Below are 20,780 nucleotides of genomic sequence, written 5' to 3' on the forward strand. Positions count from 1 at the left end.
TATAAGTGCTACGCGGACAGAGGCAAGTAAATATATCCTCCCGTAGAATTGCATTGCACGTTTCTGTTTGAAGAAATGTCACTTTTGACACTGACAGATCATATCTACAATAAATCCAGATCAATTCATAACCTGTTATTAAATTCAGAATAAACCTCCTACTCTAAAACATCTGAAACGTCCCATACATTTCAGTGATGAATAGTTCATACACAAGCAACATTTTCAGGTCGCACTTTATCCCAATAGAGAATACTTTTATGCTCATATTTTATCTAAGATAACGCCTAAGTAATTCTGCCAAAACCTTAGATAGAACCCATAATACCTAATATTCCTAACACGTTCCATGTTGAGCAAAAAATCTGGTAAAGCGCGAGCTGAGGACACGTGCTCTTTCAACCGAAAAAATATGAGATTTGGGCCGTAACTGCGTAATTTATGGCGGAGCCCCGGTACTGTAGCTTGAGTATCGCGGACAAGGCTGCTATTGTTGTCGCTTACCGCACTATCGCCTAAGGGCCCGATTTGACTCGATGAAGTGACTGAATCGTAAAGGTGACGTTCGAATTCAGACTGCACCAGCATTACTGATGCAATATTGCAGCGTGACATTCCTGCCGACTGCGGCCATATTCGGCAGTATTGTCGCGCTACTATACTGCTGCAGTCAACTGCATTACTGCAGAAAATGTCAAAAACGTCATTTTATCAAGAAATTCCGAATTATTTTTTCCCTTTATATATATGCATGTCAAGGACCTCCAGACTAACTGGTTCTTCTTAGGCAATGTTTTCGATAAGCCATGAAATAACAGGGCTGCTGAAAAATACACCCTTCCGGAAATGTATATTTTTCCGGGTATCAATTTCATTCCATATGAAAGAATTATCGCGCACACAATATAACGTTACATTTTTCTGGCAGATTCTCATCACATCATTTTATATGTAAATGATGAATTTGATAAATGTTTTTTTACAGAAATGGGGATCCATAAAATGAATCTTCATAAGAAGAGAACATTTTGGAGTGTCTGAAGAACTGCTTGATCGGAGAATTTAAGCGAACGAAAAGACAACATATCCATGATGAGAATCGTTATAAGTAAGTGTTTGTAAACCGAATGACTTTGTTGATTTGACTTCTTTTAAATATTGCAAGATACCCCTACATAAATTGATGTCACATAAAATAGCTCTATGTTAACCGGACAGTAGATTGGTGAGTAGACACGAGATGAACAAGGTAATGGATAGATAGTCACAGTCACAAAACTGCCTATTAGAAGCCTAGCCAGCCTAATACGTCCCGCTGGTTGACACCGGGCTCTTTTTACTGTAGGTACTTATAAAGGAGTTGACCTACCGCCAACTTCATCGGTCATTCGTTCGTCGATTATGGATCTCTCTAATCTAATATCGCTCTTGTGTATTCGAGCAGTACAGAATAGAACGAATCAGGAGGCCAATTAGAACCTACATTTTGATGTTACAATGATGTCATTGTTATCATTCGCCCATGCGTTTCGCCTGTGCCAATTTAGGTAGGTATGCACAAACAATTACGAGCAAAATTCACGCGCAAATTAAACAAAATGACATGATTTTTATATCATCTAGGTAAGAATCCTCACTCTAGACAAATGCGAATTGGGAACTTCACATACAAGATATATCAGTTTTCTTCTTCAAATTATTCAAAGTCACACGCTAGACTAAGTAACAGTAACATCACTCTAAAAATTGCACAAATGTAACAAACAAAACACTGCGTACAAGTTTGACTTTCCGTCTAAACAGTTCTTTAAACTTTCTTTCCCAACAACTCTTCTGGAAGTTTTGTTTGTTGCTCAATTTTCTAGCTTCGTGGTCGGATTTTGTAACTCCTCTAATTTGGATGAAGTTCACATTCGTTGAAGGTAAAACGGTTATTTGTTTTCCTTATACCAAGGAATGGTTCGCTGCAAATTAGATTAGGTAACTTATAGGAGAGCTTGTGTCCACATCCGGATTATAAAGAAGGTGACTAATCCAGAATTTATTCAGATGATTCAGAGAATTAGAATAACAATTTCTATTACTTTTCCACTAATGCGCATTGACAATGTGTGTGTGTGTGTGTCTGTGTGTGTGTGTATCACACGTTTCACACGTACTTGTATATCTATAGTGCTTCATTTGAATTAACTGCCAAACTTTTATTTATGGCTGAAAGTTCAAATTTGCTAACGTTTGATATCCATATTTTATTAATGAACTTTGATCGTTAAGAAGCCGAATAGCCTTAACCTGCAGGCTTGTAAACAAAAACAATATTTTTATACAAACGTCGGCGGCGGCGGTCTGACATTAAGCTGTTCCAAACAAGGACATAACGGTTTCAGTGAGGTTTCAGTTAACTTCATCCGCGAGAAACTTCGAAACTGGAAGCGCATTTTAAATAATCATCTCTTTGCATTCCTCTTGCACCTATTTATAAGTGCTACAGAGAGGCTCTGACTTCAACATCATATTTTTTAAATTTAAATAAGCCTTCTGAAGTAATGGTGTATGTGAGTTGCGATCAACCACAATTTGGATTTGCATGTTCTGGCACTGGCAGTTAAATATACCGACTTTCGGTCCAACTCAGAATTTCGTCCAGTAATTAGAGAAGTAGAGAACAGCATAATTGATTTAGCACATTAACCCCCTTATTCATAAAACTTTACGGGCCTGATTTGGTTAAATTAAGGGGTAAGACTTTATCATTACAACATTAACAATTCCTAACCAACCCACTATGGATTTAGATCCCTTTCAAAACAATGAATCCTATAGTAGCTCTAGACTTTCGTAATGTCAGTCAAATCCACTTTGGTACTGGTTTTTGATATAGGTATCTATAATCTTGAGCTACAAATGAACCTTGGAAAGTAAATATTTAGATATGAACCTTTTGCCTCATAATTCACACATATGCTGAGTGGTATCCTCTTTGGGACAACCAATTGCATAACTATATCACATGCTTGTCATCTATTAATTTTAAGATTGTGTTATTTCAAATAAATTATTTTCATTTCATTTCATAATAATCTACCAAGTTTGCATTAAGATTAGGTTTCGAGCTCGTGATGTGTAAGAAAACTGTTTGAGATAGAATTTTATTATTTTTTAGTTTGTATCGTGTTTTTATATTAAAACTACTGACCCGCCCCGGCTTCGCACGGGTTAAACAAAACCTGAACAAATTATACACCTAAACCTTCTTCAAGAATCACTCTATTGATAAGGTCAATGTGGCTAATTCCGTCATAGTGACTATTCCCTCCACGAGCGTATATTTCTTCGATTTTCAATCGTAGGAAAAATAACCATTAGCTTTTTATTTCTGAAACTAAGCAATCGCTGCTTTGTCGATGAAATTAACAATTTTGTTCGTTGTTCGAGAAAAGGCTAGCCCCTATGACGGAATTAGCCAAATTAACCTTAGGTGAAAACCGCATGAAAATCCGTTCAGTAGTTTTGAAGTTTACCGCGAACATACATACACACAGACAGACGCGGCGGGGTAATTTGTGGTAATGCATGAAACAATGGAAAACAGTTTTTAAAACGTATATTTTCTTAATCAAACAAATCAACTGTTTTAAACAACTTATTATCATGTTCATTTGCTGTGTGACGTTATTTCGCCAGCCATGTGTAAATACTGAGTTTTAAACAGTTGCTTTAACACAACGTAAATGAATATAACTATTTTAACTAGTAATCCAATCGTATATTTTTGTTGCTTGTTTACGTTTAAAAAATATGTTTAAATATAAAATTACAGTAATATTTAGCGTCGTAAATCCTGTCAGCTTTTATCTGTTTGCGCTATGCTATATATTTAGTACGCTCGATATAAATAACTGTCAGCTCACCATATTCTGCTTATTCGCAGGCGGCGCGAGCGCGCGGACAGGAGTGGTGGTATTGGTGGTGGCGAGCAGCGCCGGCGTGTCGGCACGCGTGGCCGGCAAGGTCGGCGGCTACTCCAACAAGAGCAGCGGTAAGTGGTCCAGCCTGCTCGGACAAAAGTGGTGGTGTTGGTGGTGGCGAGCAGCACCGGCGTGTCGGCACGCGTGGCCGGCAAGGTCGGCGGCTACTCCAACAAGAGCAGCGGTAAGTGGTCCAGCCTGCTCGGACAAAAGTGGTGGTGTTGGTGGTGGCGAGCAGCGCCGGCGTGTCGGCACGCATGGCCGGCAAGGTCGGCGGCTACTCCAACAAGAGCAGCGGTAAGCGGTCCCGCCTGCTCGGACAAAAGTGGTGGCGTTGGTGGTGGCGAGCAGCACCAGCGTGTCGGCACGCGTGGCCGGCAAGGTCGGCGGCTACTCCAACAAGAGCAGCGGTAAGTGGTCCAGCCTGCTCGGACAAAAGTGGTGGCGTTGGTGGTGGCGAGCAGCGCCGGCGTGTCGGCACGTATTTATACCCGGCATGAATCCACTTTCCAAATTATTTTTTAGATGCATTTTCCCAGAACATGAAGCGCAGCACATACTCAGATTACTCAAGTACGACTTACATTGTGCGATTTCGATGACAAAGAAACTCTTGGCCTCTGTCTCCGGCAGCATAATGTGGGACAACGGAAGAGCGTTTTGCAAAGCGTGCAGCTGACGTGAGTTTTGTTTCAGCGCAAACTTCATTTACCTACGGCTTCACACGATGAAAACTATTTTAATTTAGAATCTTCGGCTAGGACAAAATTTTGATTACGTAGGTATTTAACATATAAAAGGCAGTATAGAACTTAGGAGATAATTAGGAGTAATTGATTCTTTATCTAAAAAATCGTCACAGTTTTGAGACGGGATAACTTTAAAAAAATATTCAAGTATTTATATGGGTAGTTATCTCATAAAGTCATAAAGCAACCTCTTCTTATTATATTCCTTAATATTAACAGAAGATAAGCGAAGGAAACCCGAGAACACAAACTCTTACTCTCCCTTGTGTAACTCACTGGTTTAAGCTTTAACTATAACATTTACTTAGGCGTGCCTATGCAAATGATACGCAGGGTAACAGTCATTTAATTAGCAAACTAAATGAAGCAGTCTTGGAGCGACGCCGCTGCTGTATTTATTTTATTTATGTCATTTATTTGGAATTTTTTTGGAAAATTTATTGGAAAATTCAACCCTACTACATAGAATGTAAACCGGCCAAGTGCGAGTCGGGCAAGGGCTCCGTACCATTACGCAAAAACGGCAAAAAAAACACGTTTGTTGTATCAGTTGTATGGGAGCCCCACTTAAATATTTATTTTATTATGTTTTTAGTATTTGTTGTTATAGCGGCAACAGAAATACATCATCTGTGAAAATTTCAACTGTATAGCTATCACGGTTCATGAAATACAGCCTGGTGACAGACAGACAGACGGACAGTGGGGTCTTAGTGATAATAGGGTCCCGTTTTTACCCGTTTGGGTACGGAACCCTAATAAATACTTACTGTGCGTAATTAAAATAGGGATTCGGACTTTATACGCAGAACAAATGATATAATCCTTATTAAAACAAACATTCAAAAATACTAAAACATTTACCTATACATTATGTTTTACATTTTCCTCAACGCATAATTGTTAAAAGAAGACCATGTAACTATGTATACATTCACGATATTTATAAACACTAGTGAAACGTAATGATATTTCGCCGATTTCAGGTACCATCGCTCACACTGACAGTTCGTAAACCTTATTACAAATAGCATAAGGTCCACCGATGGACAGTTAAGTGTTGCTGTTTGTATGTACCATTAATATTAGTTTACGTATGTAAGTATACGTATGTAGGTACTGTAGCTAGGTAGAGTAGGCGCAAGGCAGTCCTTAAAAATGAGCAAGTAAGTAATAAGTAACTAGTAATAAGAAAGTCTACGAGACACGAGCCATTAATTGAGTGTCAAACGGAGAGACCCGTGACACCGGACACCGGAGCAATAATAAAGAATGATCGCTTGAAGCTTCAAGTGTCGGATTTCAAAGCTAATATAGTGACGTCTTGGCTAAGAGGTGTCTCGTTATTAGTTATAAGGTTTTTTAAATTCGAAAAAATATATTAATTTCGCTAAAACAATCCGAAAAATACCTAATTAAATGAGACTGCAAATTTACCTACTTTGAAATGAAGCCATTAATGGCCATTATAGCCCATTATGCCACAATTCATACTTGAAATAAAACTTTAAGTGAATAATTATTTGTCAAATATTACTCTAAGCGTTTATCGAAAAGCGAGTTAAGTAACACATTGCAGCCAATCTGGTAAAATTTTATTTTATCCTAACCTTTGCTTGAGACTAGTTACGTCTGCGTAGAATTGTAATTTCCGTGGTAAAACTTATCCAATATCCTTCCTTAGGACTCAAACTATCTTCATGCCAAATTTCATTTAAATAGGTTCAGCTGCGGTTTATGCATGAAGAGTTAACAGACAGACCGAGTTACTTTCCCATATATATTAGTGCGGTGGTGGCCGAGTGGATATGACGTCCGACTTTCAATCCGGAGGTCGCGGGTTCAAATCCTGGCTCGTACCAATGAGTTTTTCGGAACTTATGTACGAAATATCATTTGATATTTACCACTAGCTTTTCGGTGAAGGAAAACATCGTGAGGAAACCTGCATACATCTGCGAAGAAATTCAAAGGTGTATATGAAGTCCCCAATCCGCATTGGGCTAGCGTGGGGACTATAGCCCAAGCCCTCTCGCGCATGAGAGGAGGCCTGTGCCCAGCAGTGGGACGTATATAATATAGGCTGAAATGATGATGAATATATTAGTAGGAATATTGTGTAATACGCGTGATAGGATTAAGCCGTTTAAGGTAGGTATAGGTCCATAAATAGGTACCTACGTATAGACGTAGGCCATTAGTTGCCAGAATGATAATAAAGGTGTTATTGAATTCCACAATAACACCAATAATTCAACCTTTTTTAAAAACGTATTAACATATCCATGTTTGTCCTTTAAAAACTCAAACTTACCTACTTCTAACATAGAACATCAGATGCTAACGAGTTTAGAACGAGGCCATTTTTACTCCAAAAATTTCTGCAAACAAAGTTTCCCAGTTTGGGGTTTGCAAAAAGTTTTACAACAAAAAAAAAATTATGAACAGGGTCTACTACATCAAAAAAGGATAATTCTCATTTTGGATCTCTAATTTAATTTTAAGTTGGGAGTTAACTTTTCTAATTATCATGGTGTAAGTTGTATATTTGTATTTTAATGCCCTAAAAGCTTTTTGGTTTATTACAGTACCTTCTGATGATTATGATTACATATGTGGAAGTCATAGGACGCACGCTTACCTCGTAAAGTACTCGACTCTGGAGTGTGTTGAAGCACACAGAAGCTAATGAAAAAGCACTTTTCTCGCGTCTGTGAGCCATCAAACCTTCTTTATATTCGAATTGATTCTAAATAATGAATGCGGTTCCCATTTAGCTCTATTCGTTTCAGAAATACGCATGAATTTCATCATGAACCTTTTTTTTTGTGATCCGCTTTTGTAATTTATTTTTGGTAGGTACCCTCTGTGTAGCTATATAATTACAAAATACTTCCGTAGGTCGAATTCATGAACCGAGGTACATTAATAAATCCTATTGCGATATTATTTAATGTACACTTATTTAACCTAGCGGGAAAAAACACGTCTCTAAGTTCATAAGCTTCGCACGCGTTTACAAATTCAACGGCGGGACTTTTACGAGCAATAATTACAATAAGTATAATATAAAACAGATAAGATAAGCCTGCACGTGGTCCTCCTGCTGTTTAACGGAAGAGATAGCAACAGAGAAGGAAATCTTAAAACAAACCCGGCTCGGTGACAGCCGTTATGCACCTGCAGCCGATCCGACTCCGCGCGTATTGACCTGTCTTTCCCGCGGATCTAGTAAGTCGGTAAGGCCGAGAGAGAGCCACAGGTCTTGGGCAATCCTGTGTCTCTTCGTTTGTGTCCCAGGCGATGCAGTGTCCGTGGAGAGGAAAAACGTTGTCTGCCTACCTGACACTGCTTGTATGACTATACGTAATAGACTCGAAGGCCGACAAATATAAAACATCGTAGTAGTACCGTTTGAGGTGTGAAATAAAATAATAAGGTATGTATTGAATCGCGTGTATAATTAAAATAAAACAATAAGTATAAAAAAATACTATTACGGATGGCAATATATTGGTAAAGTTTGGATAGCCAATTTTTCACCTAGGCAAGTGTAAATGAGGATTCGTTGTGTTGACAGTTTGATAACGCTGGTCCCTCCCCGTCAATATATATTAAGAGCTATGATGGTGACCTTAATAATTTTTGTTCAGGTAAATCAACAAGTGGCATCAACGAGGGAATCATCTGGGTCAGCATAATCATGGCGATAGCGATAGCCGTGCTCATTTTCGTCGCTCTCTGCTACATTCTCTGCGAGAAGTGCTCTAAGCGGCGCGCGCATCGCGAGCAGTCATGACGATACAAGCAGGAGTTCACGCGCCATGCGCTCTCGAACTCCCTCGTCGACCTCGACTTCCCCCACTACACCCTCTACCCCCAGTACTCCCCTGACGGAAAAGAGTACTACTACAACTTCCACCGCTTCTCCTATCTTAGGGACAGCTTTAAACTACCGCCTAAGGATTACCCCATAAAGGATGACGAAGTATACATCAATGCGTGATTATAATGTGTAAACGTAGTTTTACGTGTCGAAGAGTCATAGATAATTTATTTTTGATGATGTGTCTATGTACCTACGTGTAGATTTAGATGAACGGTTAGGAACCGTAAATCAAACAGGGGGCTAATTCGACTCGTTTTTATGATAGTTCCGGTTACGGCAAATTGCGTCACTATTGTGTATGTCACAAGACTTGCAATGTCATGAGTTGTCAAAGAAATGTTAAATGGCGCCCCGGAGCTATTCGATTAGTTGAAAATCGAAAGGCGTGTAAATATTTATAACGTTAAATTAGTAAAAGTAGTAGTAAATGTTAGACGTGATCACAATATGGATTTTAAAGATTGGATTGTACTGTGATAGAGATTAGTACTCGACTAAATGCTGTTGAAACGGGTAATCGGTGGCGTGAACGAAAACCATAAAAGGTTATTACGGTCACAACGTATTCGCCACCATTTTAGTAGGTTTTGCATGGGCACCCAAACCAGGTCAACAATAAGAATAAAGTTTTTAGTTTTTTATAAGAAGCTTACCATATATAACTAGTGACGCTGTGGGCAAAGTTATATTTAAGGGCAAAGTTATGTTTAAAAAGGGCAAAGTTTTATACTTTTTCGGTAATCAAACTCTGAGCTCTTTATAAGCAGAAACTAGGTACAGTCAGCGTCATATAATTGGTAGTAAGTGAGAAACTAAACAAAAAAAAATTTCGTTACCACATAACCACCATCACATCAAATATGTACACTGAAATTTAATATTTGAAGCAATACTGTGGGGTGACTACTTATTGGTCTTCGTTATTGCTAGTCGCATTTGTTGTTGAATTTAATAACAATAAGTTCAAGAAACAGTTTATACCTAAATCTAAAGTCTGCTCTATAGTGTCTTGAAACTTGAAAGTTTAAAGCAGTGAATTGTTCGTTGTTGTCGAGGAATCAACTCGTTAAACAAACCAGTTTAATGAATACCAACAGAAATATTTACCTTTTATACTTCAATAGTAAACATTTTAATCGAAGTTACTCTTAATAATGATTTTAAGTGTTAAATATAATTATTGTTTAATTAAATAGGTACTTTAAATCCGTAAGCTTACACAGTGAGCTTACGCTTTCTCTCTAACCCTTTTATTGTACTATATACTGATATTGTCCAAATTTACCTTCAAGATAAGTATCTGACATAGGTATACTTATTGAAATATTTATTTATAGCCCTAAGCGAAACGAATGTAAAATATAACAAGGTAACTTGAAATAAGGTAGGTATATAATGACCAATGTATTATTCGTGTATGTATTGATTTTCTAGAAAGAAATAAACGTTGGAAAATACAATGTACATGGTTATTATTATTTTTGTAGCATATCTTAGTAACACCTAACACCTAACCAAGATGATAAAATCGTTTGCAGTAAACGAAAAAAACGCTATAATTTCCATACATCAAAGAGAATTTAGACTAGAGGAACATTGTCAAAGTAAATTATGCAGTCATTACATTTACTGCCATCTTTCGGCACAAATGATTGAAACTTTTAGAACGCCATTTGACTTTGATCCTTATTTTTTCAGGATAGGCCAAAGGTTATAGGTATGGTGCCATCTTCGAGCGATGGCGACATACCTTTGACGTACTCTCGAGTAGATGGCGATACTTTTTGACATTTAATAAAAGTAGTATCACTGGAAAAAATAAGGATTAAAGTCAAATGGCGTTCTAAAAGTTTTAATCATTTGTGTCCAAAGATGGCAGTAATTGTACTGACTAAATAATTTACTTTGACAATATTCCTCTATTTCAAATTCTCTTTGCATACATTATTTATTTTAGGCTTATTATTCTTTATCTATATATTCTTATTCGGGCAACTAAAATATTAAACAGGAACTTTCACTGGGCATATTAATAATATAATATGGCTGTGCATTAATATTTTAGCGCCAATAAATTTATATTAGCCTCAAATTTAAGCATCATATTATTATAAAACTGGCAGCAAAATCAAGCCACCCAAAAAATCATAGGGAACTTGAATTGATAGGCTGGCGTCTAAAATAATAAGTTGGCAACTAATATTGTAAAGCGATCATAAAATTTGGTGGTTTATATATGTACATATACAGAATACCTTAAATACCTATATACATAAGCTTTAAATACTCCAGTTTAAATAATTTAAATATATGCATACCTAGTACTTTAAATTGACAAATTTCCTAATTCATTGGTCAATAATCGAAATTCCTTATCATGAAACACCTAATGGCCATTATACCGTTAGGTCTTTAAATTTTTAATTACTAATTTCAATAGTTATCACGGTGTTCTGCAAGAGTGAAAAGATAGGTGCGACGACGAGTGAAGCGAGGAAAAGCGTGTTAGGTTGACCGTGTAGTGACCAAACAAAATATTTTAAAAGAACTTCATTTTTGATTAAATAGATAGCCGTTTTCTTTTTAAAATGTGCATCATAAATGGTCTCCAATATAATAATTCAGTTGCCAAATAAATATTTGATACCTGCCTATAAATAAACAAAAGCTGTAACGGCATTAAAATACAACTCATATTGATATATTTTAAGGCTCTGTTTTTGTTGCCAATCTATTAATTTTAGTACCCATTTCTATTTTTTTAAACTACTCAAATTCGATTAAATAGTTGACCGGTTAAATACGTGCCTTTATTTTAAGTTTGTCTTGGCGTTTCGTTGCGTTTTCTGCAAACGATTGACATGTTGGCTAGGCCCAATGAACATCTAAACAAAGATCAACAGGGACATTAATAGTGTTAAAACACAAAAAATATAACGAAACTCATGAGACCCCTCTCACACTGCACTTACAAGATGATTCTTCTCAAACACATAATGTTAGGTTTCTTTATCAGTGTACAGTCAGCAGCAATAGTTGCTAAGCGGGTGAGGTGTTCAAAATGATCTTGACGTGACTTTCGTATTCGTATAGATTAGTGTAAAATAATTTATATTGTAATTTCATATTATGAAATAAATAAATCTAAATCTAAATCTAAATCTTTATTAATGGGTCAAACAGATCACTGTGTTATGTCTTTCCTGTAGACATACACGAGAGTTAAGGGCTATAAAGGCTAATTTTCTTATTTAATCTTATCCACGTGAAAAGGTCCTCCTTTTATTTAAAGAACTATGATAAAATCATTACTTACATGCCCACAAGCTGTTAACTATTGCCCACAGGAGAGAAAACTAGTGTGTTCGCGCGAACAGTACATTTTTCTCTCCTGTGGTCAATAGTTAACAGCTTGTGGGCATGTAAGCAATGATTTTATCATAGTTCTCTAAATAAAAGGAGGACCTTTTCATGTGGATAAGGGTTAAATAAGAAAATTAGCCTTTATAGCCCTTAACTCTCGTGTATGTCTACAGGAAAGACATAACACAGTGATCTGTTTGACCCTAATAAGAGAATAAGTAATTTTGAACACCGGCGAGGCGCTTAGCAACTTCTGCTGCTGACTGTACAATTCAATACGGATCAAACGGAGGCATATATATCATGGTCCTTAACAGCTAGGTACCCGATTTGTTTTCCAACCGTCATTTCTCCGAACGTCTGAAACCATTAATAATCGCTGAAATTACATTGGGATCAGACCGGTAGCTTGTAAGGGCCTCTATTGTTGATTTGTGTTTGATCCGTACCTCCTGAACGCGACGCCCTGTCTAAAGCGGGGGCAACATTTCAATGGAGATTGCAAAGCTGCTGATTTGTCATTATCCAAACTCAACCATTTGTTTATTGAACAGGTAACTTACCAATTTGATAGCTTTGGCTAATTGAATTTAGAGTAGAGATGCCCCGAATAGTGAATTTGGCCGAATACCGAATACCGAATATTCGGCCCCTCTCTCCGCCGAATACAGAATATTCGGCATGACATGCGAACATTTTGAGTCACGATTATTATAAAAACTGTTCGCCAACAAAGCACAACGTTTGATAAGATATATTTTTATGTTGAACAGAATTAATGAATGTAGTTAGAGTCAATCAAATCAGACTCATGATAAAAATAAAACATTTTGTAATCAACAAATGCTCAAAAACGTGCCTTCGTATTTGACTACTTTCCAAGAATACAATTTAAATATGAAATATACCTAGTTTTTGGTTATTTTTTGTGTAATTTTTCTTTTTAGGTAGGTGCAACAGATATTCGGTATTCGGCCGAATACCGAATTTTCGGCAAAGAGGCCGCGAATAGGCCGAATACCGAATAGTTGCCGAATATTCGTGGCATCTTTAATTTAGAGGGAAGAATAATTATCTAAATCAGATTCCTGCATGATAATAATATATGTTTTATAATAGCGAATAAAATGATAAATGATTATTCATGAGGCTTCCGACGCAAGACAAGAACATATTCCATTTAAAATCTCGCTGTAATCCTGCGCCTACGAAGCATGGATTCTGTGATTTCTCTTTAAGAAGAAATCATTTATTTACATAGAATACATATACAGTGGTACTACTGAACGAAATTAATAACTAGCTAAAATTTAAAATAGGCCCCTGAGGCATTTAAGAAGTAGGTACGTAGAATAAAAAGATGTTTTCATTCCTTTTATGCTCTGAAATTCAATCATTATTTGAGTTTATTTATATATGAAGCGGGTTGTATTAAAATACGCTTCGACCCCAGGGGGCCGATTTTTGAAATTCGTGCGCTCGATTTCGTCACTCGAAAATCGGCGGAAAACAGTGAAATGCTAATTATTGAAATACGAGCGATAGAAATTGGGAATCGAGTGGTATTGACCACTCGTTTTCAATTCTATTAGTAGAATTTAAATGCCGGGTACTGGAGATATTATTGAATGAAATACACGAAATCGAGCGGTCGAAATTCAAAAATCGGCCCCCAGGGAGTTTTACTTTGAAAATGTATATAATTTCTTTGACTCTCTAAGTAGGTATTTAAATGTTAAGTTGCTAAGCTTCTTTGCTTAATTTGCTTTGAGAAGCTTCCATAGCTTAAGTGTGAAATTATATTACCTTGAATTCCGGCAGCTACCCCATTTCGGCAACCCGCAGGAAAGCGGAACTGGGTCAGTCCGGTGGAGGTACTCGTGGACACGGAGACGACATACTTGGCGATTGTTACATGCCTGGGAATGTTGTCGTGGTTTCTGCTTGATTGTTGGGAAATTTCAATAATTTCATACATGGTGGCGGCAGGTGGTACTGGAAAGCGGGACACGGTGCCGCTTAAATTATTTTCGTTTTCTGCGTACCCAAATATCCGGCCGTGTATGTATTTCGGTGTATATTTTTACACGTATATGACTTCAATTTTTAATTTTAGGTTAGGTGTAAATTCGTCCTTACGGAAATCTAATCCGGTTATTATAAAGGGTGACTGAGTTTACCAAACCTACACTGAGTATATAATATAGGTATGCTCTGGCAATCCAACTACGTCAGTAGAAATTTTTCAGATTTCGCACTTTTTTCTATTGAAAAAGCTGGTATATGTTAAATACTCGTATATACCTACATTAATTTGTTTACTCACTTACGGGTTTTCTTCAATAAAACCGATGGAAATCTAAGTAGGTATAGGTACCGAAATATAGCTGTGAAGTGACGTTCAATCAACATAACGTTCCGCTGCCGCTAATTTGACGATTCGGCGAAATTGTCCAATTTAGATGAAATTGTGCCACATGACTTGATTTCTAACCGAAAATTAATTTAGTCATGTAATGAAGCAAATTCATGATAAATTGACTCATTGAAGTAGGTACCTATGTGTAACACTTAGTAAATGCGTTAAAATAAAACGTTAGTGTACCTATAACTACGTTACAAATCGTAACGAATGTGACGATTGAAGTGTATACCGGCTGGATTCGGAAAATGAATTAAATTTCTACTAGACTTCAACAAGTTACGATATGGATAATTTAAAGATATTTGTAAGATATATATGTCAAATTTGACGTTTCCGCGGTTCTGGAGGTCCTCTTGAACGATTTCGACAAGTTATGACTTAGATATGCAAGTTACATCTAGTCGATATCTAATGTAGATCTAGTCGATCTCTAAATCGTCTCAAGATCTTGTGATTATCTCGAAATCCGAATAGGCCTGTGTATTTGTTTACAGTCGATTGGCTCTACTTGAGGATTAGTGTAAGTATTCGATTGCTAATTGAAGGCAAACAAAGCTTCGGTCAAGCCGTAATCCATTCGGTCAGAGATTTGCTCCAGTGGTTTGAATATTGGTCTGATAATGTGACATAGCAAAGATATCAAGAGATATTCATTAGGACAGTGACAAATTGAGAGTTCATTTTGGGTTGGGCAAATCTGAATCACGGTCGGCAATTCATCTTCGTCCATCAAGTTGCGGTCTCGTAAGTCACAAAGCTTTTGCGTTTAGGCAGACGAATTTGCAAGACATTTGTTTTATGTGTCTAATGCATATGCTTGAGCCGCCAGCGCCTTTTGATTTTGATAGAAACATACTGTATTGTAAGAATCATGAAAATAATATGTAGAAAGTTGGTGAAATTAGTAGTGGTGGAGTTTTTCGAAGTATGGAATTGAATTGAATTATCATTTATTTACAAGAACATATGGTACATGGGATGTTACAATTAAGATACTGAACCTTAATACATTCGGCCGTTAGGCATGTGAAAATTACAGTTGGTTTAACCTAATAAGTAGTTAACTATTTATTCTAGTGCATATAATATCAATATCCGTTTTAGATGATATGGATATCGCATATTTGTCGATAAAATATATACATTAAATATTGAATTCAAGAAATGACCAAATTATTAGTAATAAATAAGCATATTGAGATTTTTTTTCAAACACAAATCTTTTATGATGTGTTATGAGGAACTTCTCCAAACTTGGGACTACCGTATGTTCGACCAAATCATGACTCGTTTCCGGTTCCATTGGCAATATTGTTCTTAAAAAAACAGCGTTTTTAATTCAGGAAAACTCGTTACCGTTTCCGAATTAAAAATTTACTTAGGCACGTTTGCAAGTATAAGTATTTAAACATTGAAGTTTCAGCCGCATAGTCTTCTTCTTCTTCTTCGCGTTATCCCGGCATTTTGCCACGGCTCATGGGAGCCTGGGGTCCGCTTGTCAACTAATCCCAAGAATTGACGTAGGCACTACCGTTTTCTATGTTTGCAGTATTTTAAGTATTTTAACATTAAAGTTTCGGCCATATAGTTTTTTTTTTTTAGCCTACTTTGGTGACCCACTGCTGGGCAAAGGCCTCCCCTCGTTTTCTCCACACGACCCTGTCATCGGCATTTTCCCACCATTTGGGGTAGAATGCGTCCAAGTCGTCCCATAACAATGGCGTCGTAGTCGGCCATATAGTATTACATTTTAAATACAATCCGACGTTTCGAATCATTTTTGGGATGTATTATACATACTCGTACATTAATACGCGATATGATCAGTTACAATAGTTTTATTTAATAAGTAACTATCGCGGTAATTGAAGCCAATATTATAATTTAATTAAAAATAAAACAAACTCAATAAAATGAACCTTGCAATGTTGCTTTCCAAATTACTAACAAATATATGTATTTTCCTCTAACTTTCATCCTGCCTGGGTCCTGCTAAAAACTTCATAACGTTTTTCTTTTTGCACGGCGAGCCCTGAGGTGTAACCGAGGCACGTGCATAACCGTGGTCGTGCAACACAATCACATTAAGTACCCACTTACAATATTTTTGCTACGTGTGTATCCATGCATCTTGAAGGAGCTCGATCCGGAATGGACGTAGGCGTATTTTTGACAAACTACATTTTCTTATTAGGCTCGTCAAGTTGGCGGAAAACTAAAGCTAATAATAAATATGTACAAGATAATAATATATATCTTCCTATATAATTTAAAAAAATATATTTTTAAACTGTTTATTATAAATAAAAATTACAAGGTTCACGGACAGACTTAGCTTAATCTACAATATAATAGTTAGCTAAGTGAGAGGTTTTAGCTAACAATCTATTATATTGTAGATTATGACATGGATTAGAATGCTAGTAGTAATAGGTACCTTTAGATAAAGCCGAATCTTGCCAACTCAGTGTTTAAAACGAGCGCGAGAAATATATAAACTGTGTATGTGTATATTGCAATGGGTAGGTAGACTAGGTAGATACTTAATGTTTTTGTTTCACCACCAATATTCACTAAATAATAAAATATATGTATAGCAAGGAACATCCATACATTTCGTTTTTCTATATCTAAAGTCATCATAGGCCTTTCAGTCTATTGCAGACTATACAAACAGTGTCAGGCAGGGCGACAACGTTTTTCATGGCTGTATAAGCCAATACGGGAGCGGCAACCACGACCGCAAAACAGGCAGGTGTAGTGTGCCCGTGGCGAACAGATGTCGGGCTGATGACGCTTGGCTCGCTTACTTGCGAGTGTCTTAAACCAAGCGTCATCGTGGATTTTGCGACCATCGAACACCAGTTTACGCCACTTATCTCTGTCCTCGGCAAGCTCCAAGGGTATCTAAAGTAAGTAATGTATAATAAAACGACACTTATAAGAAATTTTACTCTTTATTATGTCGCATCAATTAGCATTACCATCACCAGAATTTAAATATTTTACTTAAATTTTCCAAAACATAACATTTATATATAAGTTCACTTTAATCTTCTAAAATTTATTTTGTACTAAGCAACGTCTAAATTTAATTGGATCAAACACTTGCGTTGCAAACAAATGACGGTTAATTTAATTCGGTCAGTAATTAAAGAAACTTGTTCATCGCATGAGGCCTTTTCAAATTTAAGTCAGACGTGTTTAAATAATAAACAAATTCCGAAACGTAGCAACAGCAAACTGTTCGAACTTATTATAATGTAATAATTAAGATTGGGCCATTACAACTTGGTAGATTTGCGTGGAGTCGGGTGGTCGTTAGGACTCGCTCACTTAGTCGCAGTAGGCTCCGAGGTCCGAGGTTCACTTAACATTAGCTCTGCGCGCTAGACTTTTAAAACTACGCTTAAAGTAAACGTCCAAATTGAGTTTAGCCAGATATGTTTTAAGTGCTAATTCTCGTAGACAAATTTTAGTGAGAAATTGGCTCTCATATTAGGGTAAACCCTCCAGTGAATGAACACCCCCCAGTGCATGAACAAAATCACGTTTTTTGTCTAAAATAAGAAATATGGCAATTTCTACCACTTGTTGTATTTTTTTTTCTTATTAACTACTCTATTTCCTATGCAATTTCAACCCCTGCCAAATTTATTTTCGACCAGTTTGAACGTGACTGGCGTTTGAAGTTTACGTATTTCTGGTTTTGAAGTTTTGTATGCAAAAATTATATCCCAGATAAGAACAGTGTACGTTTGGAGCAACATATGAAGTGCTTATTTAATGTTTACCTGTACAAAGTTTGGTTATTTGGTTAGATTAAGAGAAACCTTCTATAAATGTACACTTTGTCGACGTATTATGTGATTAAGTCTTTATTTTTTATAGTTCCAATACTGGCTTATCAAATGTTCTGAAATCAGTAAATGAACGGTGTGTTCATTTACTGGTGTCGTCTAGATTTTTTTTTTTTCTAAATTTATGTGTAAACGAATTGGTATTGAGTTTGTTTTTTGTGATCCTGCATAGAAAATGATTCTGATTCTTTCAGCCAGTATTGGAACAAACAAAACTTCTATAGTCCATTTACTGGATTTTTCATGCCTATGTATGAACAATACAACATTTGGGGTGTTCATTTATAAGATTTCTACTAATTCTATGTTTGATCAATGTAACCACGAACAATGCAATGACAAGTTTATTATTTTAAGCATTATTTGCTAATCCTAATTTTTTTCATCAGAATATGCTGATTGTTTCTTGTTTTAAAGATTGATTCTCTTTTTCTTAATAATATGTAATAGGTTCTGGTGAATAACCATCATTTTATTACATTCTAATCTATTTGAAATCAATATGGAGGGGATAAAAATATATGAACGCTTTCGCTATACCTACTAAAATAGAGCTGGAAACGTTTATAGTGTTAAAAATGATTTTTTAAAGCTGATTAAAAATATCTAAATGATGTTCATTCACTGGATTTTGCGGTGTTCATTCACTAGTTTGTATGTTCATTCATTAGGTTTTTGGGTACTTTTTGATAAATTCTGCTATAACTCAAAAACTATGAAAGTAATAAAAAATCGCAGAAATTACTTTCTTATTTATTAAATGAGGATTCATGTGCTGTGTACAGGCCGCCTAATCTACCCAAATCCGCATATATTCAAGAAATCACGCGTATTATCGGACTTTATCCAAGTAAGAAACCTTATTTACTTTTAGGTGACATGAACATTAATATAAGCGAACGAACCCCGATCCGTAACCAATACCTAGATTCGATGAGTGAGGCAGGACTAGATTGTGGTATAACGCAATACACACGTGTTGAAAATAAAGGTGATTTAACAACGAAATCGTGTATAGACCATATTTTTTTGCGCGCGGCCAGCCATCGAGAAGTGCATACAGCTGTGATAAATAACGCTATCGCTGACCACTACATAACCGGTTCTATTCTAGTGCATGATTCCAAGATAAAAGACTGTGTTTGTAGATATATAAATAAGTTAGACAATAAGTTGTTAGAGTGTGAATTACGTAAAATAAACTGGGAACCTGCCTTAGATCTTGTTTATCCACGCGACATTCTTAAGTATATTACGGACAATTTCTGCGAAGTCTATAATAAATGCATGACCAAATATAAAATTAAAACAGGAAAACGACAGGAATGTAAGTGGATTAACAATCGTGTTATGAGCATGAGTAGGAAAAAATTAGAACTATTTAAGATTTGTAAACAAGATGAACAAAATAAAGTAAATAGATTATTATACCGGGTGTGGCCTGTAACACGAGCAAAAAATTAAACTGTAGGCTGTACTCCTCATACTGATCAACATTTGTTCAGCGACTTTTAAAAATAACTTGTGGTTTGATTTTTAATACACTTTAAAGTTTATTCTAAGACGCAATGTATTGCGAATTTTGTTATGTTTAAGACGTGACAAGCAACGTCAATCACAATGATATGGCGTGGCGATGGCGTCCATTGAAGATAATATTTATTTTGTATGAAAAATAGGGAGTCTAAATACTTCATAATTTTTAAAAGTTGTTGAACAAAAGTGTCACGGTTTGAGGAGTACAATCTATGATTTAATTCTTTGCTCGTGTTACAGGCCACACCCGGTATAATAAATATAGAAACTTAACAAATAAATACATACAAAAAACTAGAAATAATCACATAAAAACAAATATTATTAATAACTTTAGTAATCAGAAAAGAGTATGGCAAATAATAAACAATATCTGCGGCAGGGTTTGTAGGTCTGTTGATGACATAATTAATAAGCACTTTAAGTCCGATACACAAACAATTTGTAATACTTTTGCGTACGGTTTTGAAGACAATGTTAAAAAAATATGCTCGCCATGTAACATCAAATTATTACCCCATGGGACGTCCCACCAACAACCAACTGTATCTATGAGGCTAAAAAGAGCAACAAATGATGTAATCTTAAAAATTATAAATCATATGAATAAAAAAAAAAGCCCAGGTATTGATAACATACGGGTCAGAGATTTGTTATGTATTAGCACAGAGATAACGCCGGTCATCACACACCTAATTAACGCATGCATTTCCACGTCCTCATACCCCGATCAATTAAAAATAGGTATAGTTAGGCCCATTCATAAGAAAGGGGCGTACAATGACGTAAATAATTATAGACCAATTACGATTTTACCATGCATTGATAAGATAGTTGAGAGGTATATCGGCGATGAGATAACGAGTTTCCTTTCTAAAAACGACATAATAAATGATAAACAATATGGGTTTCAAAAGGGTCGAAATACTTCCCAGCTTTTATCAACATTTGTCAATGAGGTCAACCAGCAACTGAATAACAGAAATCAGG

At 36.2% G+C, this 20,780-nt stretch overlaps 2 protein-coding genes across 2 annotated transcripts in view; both read left to right on the forward strand.

The window, feature by feature from the left end:
* Positions 1 to 20,780, forward strand: part of LOC134791759 (uncharacterized) — a 259,461-nt gene that overhangs the window by 163,821 nt on the left and 74,860 nt on the right. The gene's annotated exons all lie outside the window — the stretch shown is intronic.
* Positions 751 to 8,630, forward strand: LOC134791789 (uncharacterized). Its single transcript, XM_063762946.1, has 3 exons — positions 751 to 1,108; positions 3,932 to 4,039; positions 8,371 to 8,630. Exons 1-3 carry the CDS (start codon positions 1,090 to 1,092, stop codon positions 8,514 to 8,516), a joined length of 273 nt encoding a protein of 90 aa, XP_063619016.1. The 5' UTR covers positions 751 to 1,089; the 3' UTR covers positions 8,517 to 8,630.

Source organism: Cydia splendana, chromosome 6 (genome assembly GCF_910591565.1).
Source record: "Cydia splendana chromosome 6, ilCydSple1.2, whole genome shotgun sequence".
Taxonomy (NCBI): Eukaryota; Metazoa; Arthropoda; class Insecta; order Lepidoptera; family Tortricidae; genus Cydia; species Cydia splendana.